This window comes from Elgaria multicarinata, chromosome 22, assembly GCF_023053635.1.
Source record: "Elgaria multicarinata webbii isolate HBS135686 ecotype San Diego chromosome 22, rElgMul1.1.pri, whole genome shotgun sequence".
Classification (NCBI taxonomy): Eukaryota; Metazoa; Chordata; class Lepidosauria; order Squamata; family Anguidae; genus Elgaria; species Elgaria multicarinata.
In genome coordinates this window covers 10,209,800-10,230,188 of record NC_086192.1, presented here as the reverse complement: position 1 = coordinate 10,230,188, position 20,389 = coordinate 10,209,800, and the positions used below count along the sequence as shown (strand labels likewise).

Genomic DNA, 20,389 nt, shown 5'->3' with positions numbered 1-20,389 from the left:
ATTCTGCTCTGTGAAAAGCTGGACTCTATGACCTGTATAACTTAGGCCAAAGGATGCATAATTTATCTGATTTTCCAAGCATTTTGCTTTAAATAACAAAATCCACATCTATGTATTCAGGAGAATATCAGACCAAGGGTCCATTCACACAGTGGCCAACCCAGCTGCCCACGGAAAATCCACAAGCAGGGCATGATAGCAACAGCACCCTCCTGCCCATGTTCCCCAGCAACTGGTATATATAAGCAGACTGCCTCTGATACTGGAGATAGCATATAGCCATCAGGACTAGTAGCCATTAACAACCTTCTTTTCCCAGAATTTGTCCAATCTCCTTTTAAAGCCATCCAACGTGATGGCCATCACTACATCTTGTGGAAGTGAGTTCCACAGTTCCACTGTGCTGTGTGAAGAAGTCCTTCCTTTGATCTGTCCTGAATCTCCCACCAATCAACTTCATGGGATGACCCTGTTACCTTCTAATATGAGAAAGGGAGAAAAATGTCTCCCTATCCACTGTCTCTACACCAGGCATAATTGCGTACACTATTCTGGTTTTGCTAGCATTGGGGGATGGAGTTCCGGAAGGGACAATTTCATTTTTTGAAGCCCTATTACAGGATTGGAAATCCTGTTTAGCTGCTTTTCTTGACTTCTGGGACATCAGCAGATATGGCATATACCCCCAAACATATCTCCATAGGCAGTTAGGGCCAGGAAATAGCTTATTTTCTTTTGGAACAAAAGCTTAGATTGTACGGATATTGAGAATTCGCATTCACCACCACTTTCTATGGCACCGTTATGGTAGGTACTTAGGGGCAGATGACGTCCAGGTCTCTTCTGAGCGGGAGGCACCCCTGAACACAACATGTGGCTTACCACATCTCATATATACGTATTATTCAAAGTCAGGAGTTAAGTCATTCCTTTTTGACTGCCTTCCTGTTCTCATGAAACATACTTCATTGGAAAACTCTTGACATGGGGATCCCACAAATAGCAACGGTTTTCATTATAAGTCAAAGACAGGAGTTTATTTATGTCCATAAAGCTTTTTTCTTTCTTTCAAGAATTAGGCGATCTTTTCTAAAAATGTACTCTAAAGTTTTAATTTTAATATCAAAAAATGTGAAGTATAATTAAACGAACATAATTGCAAAATTAAGCAAAATGAAGTATGAGCACAAAAGAAGTACAATTTTATAAAAAAACAGATGCAGGCCAAAGTACAATGATACTTATGGCCTGAAAATGAATCATGAAGGGATTAAGAGACACCTAGAGTTAAAAGCAACCAAGTCAAAGTTTAGTTATTGCTCAGAAAGGAAGTCTCCATCTGTTAAATTTAACAAAATAATATTTAAAAGTATCTGTACACCTTTAGTTAGATTAAACCTTTCCTTAGATTAGATTTTTCTCTGCAAACTCTGTAGGGAACCAACTGGTTTTGAAATAATAAAGAGCCATCCAACCCCCATGTCCAGAGTCTAAAATTATCTAATTGCGCTACCGCAGAACCACACCACACATAAAGTGCGCTGTTGAAAACATGGGCATAGTTGTTCCCTGTTTTGTTATGTGTAGTTCCAAGGTGTTCCCTCCTGAATGAGGGTTCACCTGCAGCCATGAATGGAGCCTCCATGGTTAGACGCAGTACATCTTCAAATGCCACAGGCTGGGGACAAATCACAGGAAAGGGTTCTTGCCTTCGTCACCTGCTTGTGAGCTCCCCAGAGAACTGAGGATGGTTCTGGTCTTCTATGATAGAGGCTGGGAAGCTCAGTCCCAGGTCCCAATCTGGCCCTCCTTAGTTCCTGGCCACAGCAGCTTCATCCCCCCTCACCCTGACAGTTGATTCTTGGGTAATTTCCTGGCTTTTGTGCCATATTTTTCTCATTCTAAAAGGCTGAAATGCCTCTGCTAAGACTTGAAGCAGTAAATGCCTTAAGCTACACTGTGCTGGGATTCGGAGGCTTTGGCGCCCTTGCTTGCTTAGCAGGCAGGGAGCCGGTGAACAAGTTGTCAGGGGCAAATCCTTTTCACCAAGAGGCAGGTAAACAAGCAGGTCACAACGGTGCAGACGAGGAGCAGGTCCCGGTGGCTCTTGTTAGGGGGTCCCTGGTAAGGTGCGGACCCTCGGCAAATGCCCGACCTTGCATGTCCTTGACACCAGCCCTGGTTTTAAAGTTGAAAAATGAGTCAAGAAACTTGCCTAGATGCAAGATTTGAACCGGCTCACTGCTGAGTCTTCGTGATTAAATTAGTACACCCAGGGCCTATTTGGCTGGGCCCCTGCCCCGTTCGGAGGACTCCATTCCGCTTTTGAGGCCTTGGTTGTTTGCACAAGAACGGGCTTTTTTCTTTTTCTGCTTCCCACTTCCTCCCCCAGGGCCTGAGAGAACCTCTTTGCCTGGCAGCATTATCTTTAACCCCCTCCCCTTTGCGTGTGCAAAGGACGGGGTGTGTGCCTTGCGTAAGGGACTCTGGGTGGGGAATGAGTAACAGGAAAAGAAAAATGCACACGGAGGACAGAAAGAAAAACCCAGAGGCCGGTTTTTATGCAAAGTTCTGAGCAATAAAAAAACAAACAAAAAAAAACAAGCAACAAACGTCCGGGACAATGTTATCTGAGGCGAGGCTGGTTCCCCCCCTCCCTTTTTCTTTTTGAGTCACAGGTGCCCATTGAAATAGTCACTACAACCTGCAGCCGTTTTTCTATACAGATGGCCGTGGGAGGATTACGTGGGAGGATCAACTGCCATCTCTCTTTTATTTTGATGGGGCGTGCGTGCAAGGCCCCTGTGCCTTTGGGCAGCTGCAGGACAGGTGGGCATTCAACTGGTGTAGCTTTTGGCAGACTTGCGCCGGCGTTGTGGTTAAGAGAAGGAGACCTCCTTGTTCTCTGCCAAAGACTTGCTGCGGCGGCCTTGGTCATGTTACTGTTTTGCCTGTCTCCCATACACAAGGGAAGTGTTACTGTCTGTACTTCTTGCATGTTAATTTCCTCTGACAACACAGCTTACACCCACACCCTCAGCATGTGTAGAAATCTGCCAGTTTGAGGTTGTCACTTCATTGTATCTGATGAAGTGGATGGTATCCATGAAACCTGAGGCCAAAATAAATTTGTTAGTCTTTAAGATGCCATAAGGATATGACCTGGTTCAGGCGTGACAACAATCCAGAGTACAGGTGGAGTATGGGTTGTTGTGGAATTGAGCTGGGGGTTGGACTTGATGGCCTTATAGGCCCCTTCCAACTCTACTATTCTATGATTCTATGAATCATGGGTTGTCGTTGCATGCGAAATTTCAGTATGGCTTAGCTATGGGTTGTTAACCACAACCCAGAGTTCGCAACCCAACAAACCATGGGTTATTCCTGGGCTGTTTGTGGTTAACAACTCCATAGTGTAAGGTTCACAGGTAACGCTAACCCATGATTCAACAACAAACCACAATTCAACGACAACCCATATGGTAATCAATCCATACTCTAGGTTGTTTTTACGTGTGAATCAGACCTCTTTGTGGTTGCTGCAGCAAACACCCATGTGGATTCCCCCCCCCCTGTGTGTCTTATTTATTTATTTATTACATTTTTATACCGCCCAATAGCCGAAGCTCTCTTGCTCCTCTTCATATGTCATCTTCTCAAGGGCAGGGAATTCAAGGACCAAGCTAAAATGTCCCCCTACCATGTCACCACCCCATTCAAAGGCAGCAAAGTAAGGGGGGCATTTTAAGAGCATAAGAGCCCTGGTAGATCAAACGAAGGGTCCATCTAGTCCAGCACTCTGTTCACGCAGTGGCCAACCAGCTGTCGACCATGAATCCCCAAGCAGGACATGGGTGCAATAGCACCCTCCTGCCCATGCTCCTCAGCAACTTGTGTGCGTAGGCACACTGCCTCTGATACTGGAGGTTTTACTTAGACATCAGGACTAGTAGCCATTGATGGCCTTCTCCTCCAGGAATTCATCCAACCCTCTTTTAAAGCCATCCAAAGTGGTAGCCATGACTACATCTTGTGGTGGTGAATCCTATAGTTTAGCTGTGCGCTGCGTGGCAAAGTCCTTCCTTTGATCTGTCTTGAATCTCCTACTCGTCAGCTTCATGTATTGCTGAAGGGAGACGTTTTTCCAAAGCACGCCTGCACGTGTGCGTGGATGGCTCTTCTTCAGAGTTCCACAAAAGACTGCATTATCCTGCCTCCTGCTTCACCCTTCCCCATGGGGTGTTTTATCTGCTTTTGACCCTAGGCACGGCTTTCTTATCCTGCCTCCCTCCGGTCCCTTCCCTTACGGTGCGTTATAAGTTAGTCATTTGGATCTGTGACTCAGCAGAAAGCAGGTAACCTTCTTCCCAGAAGGGAAAACAGCTGCTCCCAGGGTGCGGTTTCGTCGGCCGCAAGCGGGCAGGCTGTTCAGAAGAGAGCAAAGAGGACAGCAGTGGAAAAACCAGACACCTGAAGGTGGCTAACGACAGCAATTTATCATGTAGCGTGTCTGTGGGTCCTTCTCCCATCATGGCTGACCTTTGGGCCTGCTGGCTGTGGATGATAGGAGTTGTAGTAAAATAATCCGGAAGGCACTAGGTTGGGGGACGCCTAGGACACAATCCTATGCCTGTTTAGACCGGGGGGGGGGGACTACAGCTCCCAGCATTTCCCAGCCAGGACTTTAAACATGCATAAGATTGTAGGATTTTTCCTTTCTAAACGTGCATAGGATTGTAGGCTCTTTTGCTGTCTAAACATACATAGGATTATGCCCTTGGAGTGGGGACCCAGTTTGATATCTACTCTGCCACAAACCTCATTGGGCGACTTTGAAACCGTGGGACTACTGAGCCCAGACAAGAATAGCCCTCTTGCTTTTGAACTTAATGAGCGATACTCCATTTAGACCATCGTCCTGTTTCCAACAGAGGACAGCAAGGAAGCAAACAACTACAGCCATCCCAGTTGTTTGTCCCTGATGTTCTTTAAACTACCTCCGAGAACACTGATGACCCATTCACAGTTATCACAACCAATAAGAACTGCTTTGCTGGATCACCCCAGTATCCTGTTTCCAACAGTGGGCACACAAATGCCTCTTGTTTGACCCCAGCACCTGCTGATTCAAAGTACTCTAAACATGGAGGCACATTTACTTATCAAGAAAGACCTGTCTTTATCTTCCTACAAATTCATCTTATAAGCCATTTGTATAACAGCCCATAAGCTCCAAATAGAAACCTCCATTATTCACTCTGCTTTTCCTATTTGACAATCACCACCTCCAAAAGAGAAAAATAAATGAATTTGAAGGCAGACACACAATACAAAAATGCCCACACTTCTTCCTGAAGAGGGCTTTTTAATTAAAAATCAATCCGCAAAACATTGATTAATCTCATGACTTTTGGCCACAACCTCCAAAGCGCACGACCTGTTCCTTGAACCTTTTATCAGTCCTCAATGTTAATTGGTTGATTAGTTGCTCTCATTTTATACAGGAGAAGGAAACTATTTCTTTTTTTTTACTTCCTACATTTCCCAATACTTCTCTGGGCGGTTCGTGAAAGTTCAACTAACCCCCGCAAGTACAACATGGCAAATGATAAAAGCTTGTAAAAGTTTAAACAGAATAACGGCAAAGTTTTTTTAAAAACAACAACAGAGTAAAAGCCAAGATCAGTGTATTTGAAGATCCCTAAAAACAAAATGACATATTAAAAAGCAAAGCGGAAGGACTAAAATACCTGGGAAAATGAAAAGATCACAGTGTAGATGCCAGGTGAACCTCTCCAGTAAGCATTAAAAGGGCCCTCAACCTTAGTAGCCACCTGCCCTGCCCTATTGGGGGGGGGGGGCTCTCTCACCCCAAACCCCTACTTTAGGTCCTCAGTCTACACCCCCAACAGAAAAATGTGACTGTCTCTTCATACATTAACCCGTTGCACCCTGGGCCAGTTTCGTTGCTGTCTTCCCCTCCGCGTGCTTGAAATGTATACTAGGGCAAGGACATTTTTACTTGATGTTGGTCCGTAAGGTGCCATGCGTACAGGGGGGCTTGCTCAAGTGGTTAAGAGGCACCCAATGGAATACCTTGGGCCAGACCAGAAGCGTTGAGATCACTTCTCGCACCCTGTAGCCATCGCGCACTTCCTGGCCAGTTGTCAAGGCGGTGTGGGAACTCCCTGTTGCAGGAATAGCAGAACCAGGGGCATTTTAACTTGCCGAAGTTCTCCAAACTTCACTCCGAAACTCAGTTCGACGTGCTCCTGTTTTCCTTTACAACGTGCTTTTTGGTTCATTAGGGAAAAAGTGCACATTTTTGGATAGGAAAAGTGTGCATTTCTGTGCGCGTTTTTTTTTTAAAGTGCGCACTTCCCCTCCCCCTTGACTACATTTCTTGAAAACTGTGCCTTTCAAACTGAACGTTTAAGAACTTTTCGAATGCAAACGCAAGTTCGTGAATATGAAAACCTTTTTCAAGGTAACCTGCTGCTATTTGCATTCGGGGTTCCGAGGGGACAGGTCCGGATGATTTGTGAACCAAATTGAAATTCTTGTAACCTGAAATGGAATTCTGGTACAGCCCTACCTTGCGTTGCAGCTGTTGGCATAGGGCTGGGCAATGCCGCCATCTTGTGGTTATGTATAATCCCCACACCTTCATAAATCTGAAATCCTGCGTCCAGAACCACAAGATGAACATCTGAAGCTGTCGTCCCCAACCTGGTGCCCTCCAGATAGCACTGCTGGATGGGGGTGATTGGAGTTGTAGTCCAACTGGAGGGTACCAGCTTGGCTGCTCTATAGATTGGCTCACAGAATCAAACACTTCTAGGACAACAAAGAAAGCGACCAAAGAACCAACGATCTTAATATTAAGAACACCTTCTGCACATGTCTGCTGCAACATCTGACGGACATCCACCTTATTCACTTATTTTATTTTCAATCTGCCCAATAACCAGTGTTCTCTGGGCGAATCTTTCATGGATGAACTCTTCTCCGCGAAAAGGGAGGCATCAGTCAACGAAGAACAGCGTAACCCATTCGTGGTAGACTTCCATCTAGCATCTCCTGAGGATCACCCGGCAATCAGAGAAAGCTACCCATCTTTAGCGAACTCGGGACATCTTGCTAAAGCAGCAAGCCTCCAAATCTATACAGAGCTCTTCAATCAAGCGCAGACGACACCAGTAGAAAATAAACATATTTTATATCCAAAATACATACAACCAAGACTGTGCAAAACAGATCTGCTGGTGAAGTCAAGTGTGCAGTTTAGTTTTACTGGATTGGGATCCTGCATCTGGGGACAGAAGGGCTTCCCTCATGGAAGGTGTCCCGGCCTGATTTTTAGGGGTTTCTCCCTATTCAGCAGGGTCCCCCCGACACTCCCTGGATCATTTTCAGGTCCCTGGAGAAGCCGCTGTGGGAAGGAGGGGGCAGGGAAACCCACTTCCACCAACCCAGTTGCACGGCTCTAAATCTGGGTGCAATCCGTAGACCTACGCCTGAAGACTTTTGTCCCAGTTCGGAGTGCTCTTCAGTTTGTAGGGGATGCTACATTCATTTCAACAGAGAGCGCAGATCTGCACGAATGCGTCTTTGAATCTGCTTGCCTCCGCTGAAATGTGGAGCTCCTCCCAGTGCTGGCAGGAAGTTCCGTGTGTGCAGAGGCTCCTGCATTTGCAAGATTGCTTGTCTGGGATGGGCTGCCGATTCCAGACTCTTCTTACGCTGTGTTCAGGCTCCACTTCACTGCATTCCTTGATCAGTTCTGAAATAGCTAGGTTTGGAACCAGACTCCATCATGTTTAGAGCAGACCCACTGAAATCAATGGGACAAGTATGTCATGATAAACTTAAGTTGCATCAATTTTAGTGGGTTTACTAAACATTAAGGCTGGATCCAAATCCAAACTGGTGGCCCTTCTGATGTTTTAGCCTATAACTCCCATGATCCTTCACTATTGGCTGTGCTAGTTAGGGGTGATGGGAGTTGTGTCTGTCCAGATTTTGGGCCCCTCCAACTTGCCCCCTACTGTCTATGTAAGAAACCCACGCACCCCACTGTGGATTTTAAGACCCCTCCACCCCATCTTCAGAATTTCATATCTGCCGCCCTGTGCTGAATTTGAACTCAGAGGCTGTTGTAGCTGGCGATCACTTGTTCCAGCGTCGTGAAACAGTCAAGGAAGTCATCGTCTTCGATCCCAAAGTTTGTGTACTGGTGAACGTAAGCCCTGCGTGGAACAAACAAGGGGAGTTTTGGTGAGCAAGAGGCTCCGATCCAGTCAAACTGAGCTGTGACTAAACCGCAATCAAATGAATATGACTTCAGTCAGATGTGAGTAACTTGGCCAAATGCCTTTGCATTGCCCAGTTCGGCCGGCAATAAGGCAGCTGTGCCTTTTCCTGCCCCTTCCCAGCCCATTCTTGGTGCCCACACCACTTCCTATAACTAATGTAATTGACCAGGGTTCTAGGTATGCCACATGGGAAGCTGAGGAGCAGGGTATGAGTGTAAAGGAGAACAAAAAAAATGGATTATGCATATTAAGAGGAACGGGGCCTTTTCGCTGGTGGCCCCCTACCTCTGGAATCAGCTTCCATCAGGGGCTTGTCAAGCCCGTTCTTTGCAGGCCTTCAGGAAGGCTCCGAAGACCCACCTGTTCTTGCTGGCCTTCTCATAACATGTACGTTGCAGATGTTAGGAAGGGGCCGTAGCATGCGGAAGGTCCTAGGTTCTATCCCCAGGGCTGGAAAACTCCTGCCTGAAACCCTGGAGAGCCGTTGCTGCCAGTCAGTGTCGACAATACTGGGCTAGATGGACCAAGGGTCTGACCCAGTACAAGGCAGCTTCCTATGTTATTGGTGTCATCTATTTTATAGCATTTTATAGTATTTTATAAAAGAAGACTGAGGGGAGACATGTTAACAGTGTTCGGGTACGTAAAAGGGCTCCACAGAGAGGATGATCAAGAACTATTTTCCATGGCCACAAAAATTAGGACCCGAAATAATGGGTATAAGTTGCAGCTACCCAAGCTTTAGCTGAAATAAAAGAAAAAGGTTTCCTGATGGTAAGACTTGTACAACAGTGGAACAGTCTACCTATGTAGGGATTGTGGGTTCTCCATCTCTGGAGGTTTTTAAGAAGAGGCTGGACAGCTACCTCTCATGAATGGTTTAATTGGTTTTCCTGCACATTGCAGAGGGTTGGACTAGATGGTCTTTGTGGCCCCTTCCAACTCCACAATTCTATGATTCTATATTTATTCATTGCCTATTTGCATACTTTTGTATGTTTTTTAAAAAAAATCACGTATGCTGCCTTGCGAGGATTCTACCTTTTAAGGCCACCTAAAAATAATTTAAAATAAAAATAACTAACATTTTTATGATTTATACAGGGTGCAGAATACAGCCTGCTGGTGTCGCAAAAGGCAACTTATTCTGATTTCTTTTAAAAGAAGAAATAGTGTAGGCCAGGGCTCCAGAAGTTTTTTATACCCCAAGGAATGAAATCCATGTGGGAACAGCTTTCAAGGGCTGCGTTCCAGTGGTGGGCGGGGCCAAAGCCAAAAAGGGGCGGGGCCAAGATAGCAGAGATTTTCACTTAAAGCTCTGTCAATCACTAAGCCTTAGAGAGGCATGCCAACATTTCAGGATGGGGGGAAACGCCACAAACGCTGGGAAACCACTAATGATTTGTGGTCGGCAAAAGTGGGCGGGGTCAGGGGAAGTGGGTGGGGCTTCTAGGGGAAGCCAAGAAGGCCGGATTGCAACTCCAGAAGGGGCTCAGGTTCTTCACCGCTGGTGTAGGGTGTTCACAGCCCTGTTTACAACTATCTCTCCCACTTGTGGGTTTGGAACGGCTGGTATTATTTGCACTCGTTCTACTTTCCACGCACACTGTAAAGTCTGAGACGAAAGTGTGTTAGCAAGCACCCCACGCACACAAAGTGATTATTTCTCCCACTTACTTGGAAGCAAACATTTTCCAAGCCTTCCCCACCACGGCGTCCAGGGGCTTCAGCAAACACTGGCTGTTGCTCACCAAAGATGCGGACTTCTCATACTTATTAAAGGCTCTCGGGGTTCTCCAGACGGTCAAGGCATCTTGTGCGTTTGTCCAAGGAGTGTACAGGGCGGGCTCTCGGAAACCGCCTATAAGTAGCGTAGAGGTGTTAAAACAAAAAGCAACAACTCAAATCACCGAATTTTATCCGTGACACTCCTGTCTTGCCCCTTTCAAGGAGCTCATGGCGACGTACCCACCTATTCCCACTATATACAAGAGAAAGTGCCTTCTCGGTGGTGGCTCCCCCATTGTGAAACTCCCTTCCGCTGAGGATTCGCCATGCTCCCTCTTTGTTTCTACCTTTTGACTTCTTTTATTCCAGCTGGGTTTCAATCTGTGATGTGCCATTTTTAAAAATAATACATTTTAAACTCATCAGCGGCAGGAAGCTTTAGCACGGTGGCCTTATTGAGATTAGGTGGTGTAAAACTGGACCACGGCCTCGAACCGTTTTCCTTCCTTTCTCAAGACCCTTTACTTAAAAAGTGGGGCCTTGGTACAGGCAGGTGTCAATTCAGTGGCCCTGGGCCAGTGGCTGTCTTAGCCTTGGAGTCTGGAAAATGTTTGTGCGGAGAACGTTGAACTAAGTCATGTTTTTTTAAAAATGTATCCGCTATAGTTAACTTTGGAACTACATGACAAGGAAGGCGTTGGTCACAGGGAAAAGGAAAGCTCTGTCACAGCCCAATTTCTCACCTAGATCTGCGCTTTGGACGTCTTTCCCTCGCAGGGTAACCAGGTTGGCGATAGAGGTGTTAAAACGAGCTGTCCTGTTTGGAGACGGTTTCTGAGGTGCTGGGAGGCCAGGTGCTGGGGGCTGTACTTGCCAGTCGATACCTGTAAATGGAAATCGTGAAGAGGAACGTTCCAACACATGGAGTCAGACGTTGTGGGGACTCACTTCTGCAACACTTCCCTTTTCCTGACCCAGTTTTCCCGCCCCCATTCTAGAAGACCAAGCACTTCAGTTGCTAGCAGTAAGAGCATTAAGCTAAAATTTTTTGTCATTTTTGGGTATTTCGGTCTGCGTTCCCTTGTGTGCGGCCCTGTTGGTCAGGATGGCCCAACTGTTGACGTGTTGGCCAGATCCTGGCAGCCGGTAGAGTGTTTGTTAGTGAGTAGAAATATGGATTTCACAGAGTTCCAAATGCTGGCTAAGAGACCTGTGTAGCCTAACACAGCGAGTAGATTTTAGCAGGCCACATTCCCTGGATGGGCTTCTCATAGTTATGCCATCCTTTTCTCATAGAGTCTTGTCTCAAGATAAGCTGAGAGGTTTTCACTCCTAACCAGGCACTAGAAAGGCAATTAGTTTCCCAAGCTGAGATGTTTTGGAAACCCGTGAGAGTGAGCTCCCCCTGCTTCTTCAGAGAGAGGGGAGGGTTGCCGCCTGTCAGATCCTGGGAGGGAGGGAGGGAAGCAGGCATCTAGCAGAGGAGCCTATAAGATCCAATCCACAGGCTTCATGCTTTTGGCCTCGCTTCAGGAGGTACTACGCAACCGGCCTGCAGAACCTGTTGTGGCTCAAAGGGATGGCTTCCGTCTATCGTGGGTCCCCTGATAGACGGAGTGTGTTCAGAGGAGGGCAACCAGGATGATCAGGGGTCTGGAAACAAAGCCCTATGAAGAAAGACTTAAACAACTGGGCATGTTTAGCCTGGAGAAGAGAAGATTGAGGGGAGACATGACAGCACTCTTCAAATACTTGAAAGGTTGTCGCACAGAGGAGGGCCAGGATCTCTTCTCGATCATCCCAGAGTGCAGGACACGGAATAATGGGCTCAAGTGACAGGAAGCCAGATGCTGGACATCAGGAAAAATTTCCTTACTGTTAGAGCAGTACGACAATGGAACCAATGACCTAGGGAGGTTGTGGGCTCTCCCACACTAGAGGCCTTCAAGAGGCAGCTGGACAACCCTCTGTCAGGGATGCTTTAGGGTGGATTCCTGCACTGAGCGGAGGGTTGGACTCGATGGCATTATAGGTCCCTTCCAACTCTACTATTCTATGATTCTATGGACACCCAGCTATGAAAGCTTGATTAGCTGGAAGAAGGTGCGAACTCTCTTTGCATGTATATATTCTGCATCCATTTTCTCTCAAACTGTCATCTTTCTGCACAAGTGGCTTGTTTCATCCCGATAACCGAAAGAACCAGAACCCAGCTTAACACAGAACCCTGCCGAATTTTAGTCAAGACCAGATCATATTAACCCCCATCTTCTTCCGTACGCGCCCCCAATGCACGCTCTGTTCGTCATCGGAGGCCCTGCTCCAGGTACACCTGCAGCCCTTACCTTCCTCCATTTTAGCATTTGCAATGAGCATCTGCCTCAGGTGTTTCAGAAGCCCGGGCCACACAAAGGTGCTGTAGGCAAGGGAATTTTCGGACATTTGAGGAATATTCCGCAGACCCAACATCTTGAACTCGGGGTGGGGGACTAAAGCTTCCATGAGATCCCCTGAAAGAGAAAGAAAACGGGAATGAAAAAGAACTGTGCAATCTTACACGTGCGTGTTTCCTAGGCCAGAAATGACTAACGGAAGTTTACATGGGCAAGAAGACTGATGAGAAAGCTTGTGGACCAGTAACTTAAATAAACTACTTTGCAAGGCTGCTTTAAGCTGAAGGTATCAAGAGAAGGGTGACACATGCCTTAGTTACATCCCGATTGGATTACTGTAACGCGCTTTACGTGGGGCTGCCTTTGAAGAGTGTTCGGAAACTCTAGCTGGTTCAAAGAGCTGCAGCCAGATTGTTGACCGGAGCTGGTTACAGGGAGCACACAACTCCCCTGTTAAAACAGCTCCACTGGCTTCCGGTCTGTTTCCGGGCACAATTCAAAGTGCTGGTTATGACCTATAAAGCCCTATATGGTTCAGGTCCAGGTTATTTGAAAGAACGTATTCTCCTGTATGAGCCTGCCCGTGCTTTGAGATCTTCTAGAGAAGCCCTTCTTTCAGTCCCACCTTCTTCACAGGCACGCTTGGTGGGAACACGGGAGAGGGCCTTCTCGGTGGCTGCTCCCGTGCTCTGGAACTCTCTTCCCGGGGAAGCTAGGCTGGCTCCCTCCTTGATGGGCTTTCGGAAGCAGGCTAAAACTTTTTTGTTCAAGCAGGCCTTGAACAAAATTATTGGAGAATAATCCGGCCCTCCATCTATGTTAATGTCTTATAATTCTGTTGTGTATTTTTTAATTGTTTATGGTTTTGTTTCCCTCCCCCCCACATGTATATTTTAAACTTTGTAAGGCCGCCTTGAGGCCCAGCATTGGGCAAAAGGCGGGATACTACTACTACTACTACTAATAATAATAATAATAATAATGATGATGAGAACAGCAGCAAAGTACTGGAGTTCGCACCAGGTACCTAGGGGACTTCTGCTGTACTGAGTGGCCCCTTCAGAGGAGTAAGCCGGCTGGAAGACGCTCCCCAGCTGATGGGCGATGACGCGATTTACATCCCGGAAAGAGATCTGTTTGATTTTCATGAGCTGCGAACAGATTTTGTGGAGGGCGTCGTTCTCGTGAACCAGGAGGGCGTCGGAGGACTGGTACAGGTGCGAGAGAGTCAGGACCGAGTTGTAGTTTTGGACGATAACCTGGAAAGGGGAAAAAATTCGAGGTGTGGCTAAGTTCTAGAGTTCTACATTTTCTTCATGAAGGTAATCTCACCAGAGGGGAGAGACCACTGCTAGTGGTAGAGCACATTATTTGTTTCCGGAAGGACCTAGAAGGCTGAAATGGGAGAATGCAGCTTGGATGGTGTAGCGATACCCACCTTTCTGTCCCTTAGGTATGTCTGCGGTTTGTATGCCTAGCAAATGCGGAATGTTTGACTGAGTGGGTGTGGCTAGTGATGCAGTGAGAGAGGAAGAGGGAGGAGTCTAAATAGGTTGGCTGAGGGGATTGAGTGGGGAGTTTTGTTTGTGTGGTGGGAGATTTGGTTTTAGTCTGGGAGTTTTCGTCTAGCTTGTGCTTCGTGAGAGTGTTTGGAGTGAGGAGTGAGAACTTTAAGGGACTTGGGATTGTTATTTTGAATATAAAAATATGCAGGTTTGATCCAAATTGAAATACTAAAGATGTGTTAAATTTCAATAAACTTTACTTTGTGTTTTGTTACCACAAACCACGTGTCAGCTCGGAGTGATTACCTGCTATATTACACAGTGTAAAAACATCTAAAAATACACCTGCTGTTCTGTACCTCAGTAATAGAACCTATTTGCCAAAACCCTTTACCTTGTTCCCTCACATATAGGGGAGAGGTTGTGTTGTTTTTACCCTTTCTTCGGGCTTTTCAAGAGGTAGCGCTTGGCTTGAGAAGGGTGTGGTAGGCAAGGCCGTCTGTATAAGGTCAGTGCCGTCGCAGATGGCTTCACTCAATGTTCCTATTCACCAATAGATAGTCCCTAACTTCTCCATCTATAGTCCAATGTAAGAGTACATGCTTTGCATACAGAAGGTCCTGGAAGATTACAACGTAACGATGCAACTTGGGTGCCTTCACTCTACATTCCTATTCACCAACAGGGGTGGGGTGGGGCTGTCCATAGTTCAATATAAGAAAACATGCTTTGAATTGAGAAAGTACCAGGTTCAATCGCCACCATCACAGAGCCGTGACGCTCACCTCTCCAGTTCCGTAGGGCCAAATCACGTCATTTAGCAGGAATGAGGTTGGGTAGGCGTCTCTCAGGCCCGCCGTCACAAACGCCCCCAGGCCTGAGCCTGTCCCACCGGCCATACTCATGACGGTCAGAAATCCACTCAGTCGGTCGCATTTCTCAGCCTCCTTTTGGACCAGGTTCATGATCGCTTCTTGGTGCTTGGGCCCATGAACGCAGTAACTGTGGCACAAATCGGGGGGAAATACTAACAATTGCATTATTCCTTCTAACAGTAAACGAGGGCTGATGGTTTATGAAATTGTAAGTAATCTCACACTTAGAAGGAAGCTATGTTTTTCCTTCAGTACCGTCACAAAAGAACGCAAAATGTTACAAAAAGCGCAATCGTATGGCTGCTTAGACGGAAACAAAGTCCTACAACTCCCAGCATCCCCCAGCCTGGCTAGGGAATGCTGGGAGTTGTAGGACTTTGTTTCCGTCTGAACAGGCATAGGATTGCACCCTTAATTACTGAGGCAAATTTTAATCCATGGGGCTGAGACTTCAGGGCAGGCTTTTAAAAAAGTTCATTGGGCCTTACTCTCAAGTAAGTGTGTATAGGAATGTCAGAATTCACAAACTGTAATATCTGATCAACTGGCCAACCAGAACTAGAAAACATAGTCTGACATGGGTTTTCAGACTATGCGATTTGGAGGGATGTTAAAGTATAGTTTTGCTGTTTGTTCTGCTTCCGGAGGCTGTTGCACAGAGAACCGAGTACTGAGAAGATGAGAAAATAAACCAGACAAACCCACGGTTTACTGGTATGCTGGAACGTTCAAACCACGGTTTGGATTCTAAACTCCGGTTACCACAAACCATAGTTTGGCATATCTGAACAAAAGCTTCTGTTTAACTCTACGTCAGCTTGAAGTTCTTCGTAGCTGGTGGGGTATTAATCTCAGAAATAAAAATATCAATTTCTTTGCCCGCGTTGATCGAAGAAATCACGCATACCCGTTAGCCCAGTTGTTTCCGGATCCTTGCTTTTGACAGAATTGAGACTTGTGGTCGTATTTCCAGCTACCAGACCTTGACGCCATGGATAAACTCTGGCTGATCACTTTGGGTTCCATGTCGACAAGAATGGCCCGAGCAGCTGGAACTGAAGAGGAAGAAAATAAAAGCCAAATGACGTATTACGCTTAAAAAGAGTAAAAGAAAGTAAGAAGCATGATAAAAGATGTCCAAATCTGCCAGTGTGCTTTCCTGACGAAAACAGACAAAAATGTCAAAGGCGTTTACTTAAAACAGATGGCGATGAACTCCGTTTTTTATTTACTGCGCCCAGAAGCCACAACTTTGCAATGTTCCTGCGTGTGTATTTCCCATGTAACACATGCATGTATTCTCCCCTCAAATATTATAGTATATGCTGTAAGAACTGGAGGAATCGTTTTCCTGAAACATGTTAAGTAGCATTAGCTATTGCTCAGCAATGAGATAAGTTGCTTGGGCTGTATCAATATCCCGTGTTACTAGGGAGTAAGCGCCACGGAACTCAGTAGAATTTCCTTCTCAGTAGCCATGCCTAGAATTGATTGGTTAGTTACGTGGCTCTTTTTTGGGAATGCCACAGGTATCAGTCGCCTTGTGGCCATGGGTACAAAATTGGGACTCATCCAAAACCCACATGAGTGCCATGCTTTTATTAAGTCAACCAAAAGACTGCGCACATGCAAAACGTGCAAGTTTCTGAGATCTCCAGATCTCTTCACCAGGCAAGATGAAGAGATCTGTAGATCTGGAAAGCGTGCACATTTTTTGCGATCTTTCGTTTGGCCTAATAAAGGCATGACACTAATATGGGTGTCGGGAGTTTTGCTTCTGGATAATATGGCTACCTCTGCTTTTTACTAGGAATCTCGCATCTCTTCTCTGTGCACCTTTGCGAGACAATCGGTGGTGAGCATAAAAAAATGTGCAACCCTTCCCAATTCATTGCACGCAGCCCCAGGGTTAAGGAACCCAGGAAGCTGCTCAATACTGAGTCAGACTATTTGTTCAAGTCCCTCAGCATGGCCTAAATTGACCAGAAGTGATTGTCCAGAGTTTCAAGCAAGTTTTTTCTCCAGCTTTACCTGGAGATGTCAGGAATCGAACTGGAGACGTTTGGCATGCAAAACATGTGCGTATGTGTGCGAGACAGAGAATGTATTGGGGGGGCACATGCCGTCAGTGCCCCCCCCCGACATACTACTGTCATTCAACCTCTGACAGCCTTCAGAGGAAAAAGGTTACCCATCCTTGTTTTAGAGGCTAGTTTTCCCCAGTGTTCCACTTTAGATAAGAATTGCTCTTATTAGACTTATATACCGCTCCCATAGCCAGGGCTCTCTGGGCGGTTTACAGAAATTCTAAAATTGAGATAAAAACAAGTATACAAAATTTAAAACTCTAAAACACAGAACATATACACATAAAGCATTAAAACCGTTAAAAAACTAAACATGTGGGTGATTAAGATGTGCCGCCATATGCCTGGGCAAAGAGGAAAGTCTTAACCTGGCGCCGGAAAGATAGCAGCGTTGGCGCCAGGCGAGCCTCGTCAGGGAGATCATTCCATAGTCTGGGGGCCACCACCGAAAAGGCTCTGTCCCTCGTTGCCACACTCCGAGCCTCTCTCGGAGTAGGCACCCGGAGGAGGACCTTCTTCTAGGCTTCCAAAAATAAAGAGTGTTGAACGCCAACAAGGATATCCTTTGATCCGGACAAACACCCTGCCATTTTGTGAAATCCGATTATTCTACACGCCAAAAGTTAACTTCTCTGGTTGTTGATTTGCTGTCTTGATTCGGGGTGGGTATGTGGGGGAGATGGTGAGAAATATTTATATCCCTCAATATAATACCTCCAGATTTCTCCTCAGTAAAGAACCGTTCTTTGCAGGCTGCTATGTAAGACTCATTTTCCTTCCTGGAACACAGTCCGTGCCCGCTGTGAAGATCCGCGCAGATGGCATCAAACACTTCGCGACCAATCTGATTACCGCACTGACCGAGTTGTATTGTGATAATAGACATTTCTACCTGCTTTAGTCTGAAAACCAAAAACAAATTAAGAACGTTAGAAGAGCCCTGCTGGATCAAATCAAAGGTCCGCCTAGTCCAGGGCTCTGTTCACACAGTGTCAAATCCACTGTGGACCAGGAACCCACAAGCGGGACACGGTGCAACTGCACCCTCCCACCCATGTTCCCCAGCAAACTGGTGAATATAGGCTTACTGCCTCTGATACTGGAGGAAGTACATTGTCAAAAGGGCAATGACAGCCTTCTCCAGGAATTTATCCAATCTGCTTTTAAAGACATCTAAATTGGTGTCCATCATGTCATAGTGAATTCCATAGTTTAACGTGCGCTGTGTGAAGAAGTATTTGTTTTATCTGTCTGGATTCTCTCACCCATCAGCTTCATGAGATGACCCCTGTAGGGTTCTAGTATTATGGGGGAGGGAGAAAAATGTCTCCTTCTCAACACCATGCATCATTTTGTCCACCTCTATCATGTCTCCCCTCTGCCTCCTTTTCTCCAAGCTAAACAATCCCAGCTGATGCTCTAGTTATCCTTTTCTGCACTTTTTCCAGCTCTACCATCTCTTTAGGTGTGGTGACCAGAACTGTACCAAATATTTTAAGTGTGGTCACTGATTTAACTTGCAATCTTAACCTCACTTGTCTGGGAGGAAGCTGCATTTGACTTATCGGGGCTCACTTTTGACTAAACATGTATCAGGCAGTATTTTTAAGTTGCAATCCAATGTATACTTTTCCATGTGTAAATACCATTGAATCCATGTAGGCTCGATCAGTCTTACTATAAGTCTACCAAAGTTATAAAGACAATATCTTAATATTTTAGCATATCATCACTAAGAAGGCTTCAATCCTAAATACATTTACTGGGGCACAAGCATCATTGACCTCAATGGGACTTACTTCTGAGTAAGCATGCATAGGATTGCACTGTGTGACTAAATATGAAAACTAATAACAACAGGCTAAAATATTGGTATGATAACTTGACTAATATGAACCAATAAAATGTGTCATATTGACCTGATATCACTATTAACAGTAGCAAAGATAGTATTCTAATACATTAGCCCATTATCGATATTTAAGGATCAAATACTGACCAAAAATCATAACTAACGACAGTAATAAATATAGCGTTCCAATATTTTATCCTATGAATAATACTTAAGGGTCTAATATTGATTAAATATTGATTAAACATTGCAACTGGCCAATGCTTTTATTAATACAGATTAATAAAGCATCTATTAATGGCTAAATATAATTCAAGATGCTAGACTAATATCAATCCCCACTCAGCCATGAAGTTTACTAGGTGACTTTTGGGTTCCTTGCAGGATATATTATTATTATTTATTTATATAGCACCATCAGTGTACATGGTACTGTACATAAAGATAATAATAAATAAAATTACTAAAGCATCTGTTACTTACCAAATAATGAAGCTAATAATAATAATCCATATATCCTAATAATTCAAGTTAATAGATATGTTATGCCAGTGTTTATATCCCACGGTCCATATTACTAACAAGAGTATTGTATTCTCAAAATCCTGTGCAATTTTATTTTTTATTTATTTTCTTTCACCCCACAAAATTCCCCCCTCCCCTTTAACAGCCGTCTCTCCTTCAAGACGCATGCGCATAGGCTTACCCTCCTCCGTCTGTTCCTCGTCTACTGACCACCTTGCTAACGGCCGCCGTATCTTCAAACCTTGACTTAAACCCTCTCTGCGCATGCTCCGCTCTCGCCGCTCGCTCAGGCGGGAAAATTGGTGGGAGAGACGAGGACGAAGGGCAAGAGGGTGGCGTCAGCTGTTAGCTTTGCGCAGGCGCAACATACGGCCCTTTGCGCAGGCGCAACATACGGCCCTGTGTTCCCTATTGCGCTTGCTCAATAGGGAACACAGGGCTGGGAATACAGACTTAGCAATGGCAGTGGAGGCTGGTGGCTCCAATATCGGTGGGGCTCTGAATCCATTCTGGGTTTCAGTCAGAACTCTAAAGAAGCTAACCAAGGTGCTGAATCTGTTTTGGGGATAGGGTTCAGCATTTTGGATGGCATCTTTAGAGTCGTGGCTGGTTCTGACTAAAAACCCAGGCCAGAATGTCGCTGGAATGGTGGAGTCGTGCTTAAGGGCTGTTTGGATCTCGTCCTTGGGTGAAAGAACAATTCTAAGATCTTTCTCGTTTGTAGTATTGCTGAGCCAAGTGTCCCCCATCTTGTAACTGTGCATTTGGTTTCTCATGATGATTCTTGGCACATCAGGGGTAACAAATCCCATCTTTCTGGGTTCTCGAAAACTTTGAGTTATTGTGCTAATTCCAAGTCTTCTTTTTCATAAGGTGGATTCAAATACTGAGAAATGGGCTAGCTCCAATTATGGCAGCTCGCTTGTAGACAAATTAGCCAATTCTTTTGGCAACATCAGGGCTTCTAACAAGAATGGATTCAGAGCCCCACCGAAATTGGAGTCACCAGCCTCCACTGGCCCATGGAGACGAAGGAAAATTCCCTTACTGGGCGAACAGGTGGCGCTCTGCCGCGTGCGCGTGCGCATTCGTCACGGTTGTCGGCGGGG

At 45.7% G+C, this 20,389-nt stretch overlaps 1 protein-coding gene across 1 annotated transcript; it reads right to left on the bottom strand.

Moving 5' to 3' along the window:
• Positions 1–7,288: 7,288 nt before the first annotated feature.
• Positions 7,289–19,256, bottom strand: TUBD1 (tubulin delta 1). The gene is made up of 9 exons (XM_063146363.1): positions 19,239–19,256; positions 17,618–17,805; positions 15,724–15,871; positions 14,727–14,943; positions 13,464–13,695; positions 12,389–12,553; positions 10,787–10,927; positions 9,993–10,176; positions 7,289–8,249 (listed from the first exon to the last, which is right to left on the bottom strand). Exons 2-9 carry the CDS (start codon positions 17,787–17,789, stop codon positions 8,147–8,149), a joined length of 1,362 nt encoding a protein of 453 aa, XP_063002433.1. The 5' UTR covers positions 17,790–17,805; positions 19,239–19,256; the 3' UTR covers positions 7,289–8,146.
• Between the last annotated feature and the right edge of the window lie 1,133 nt (positions 19,257–20,389).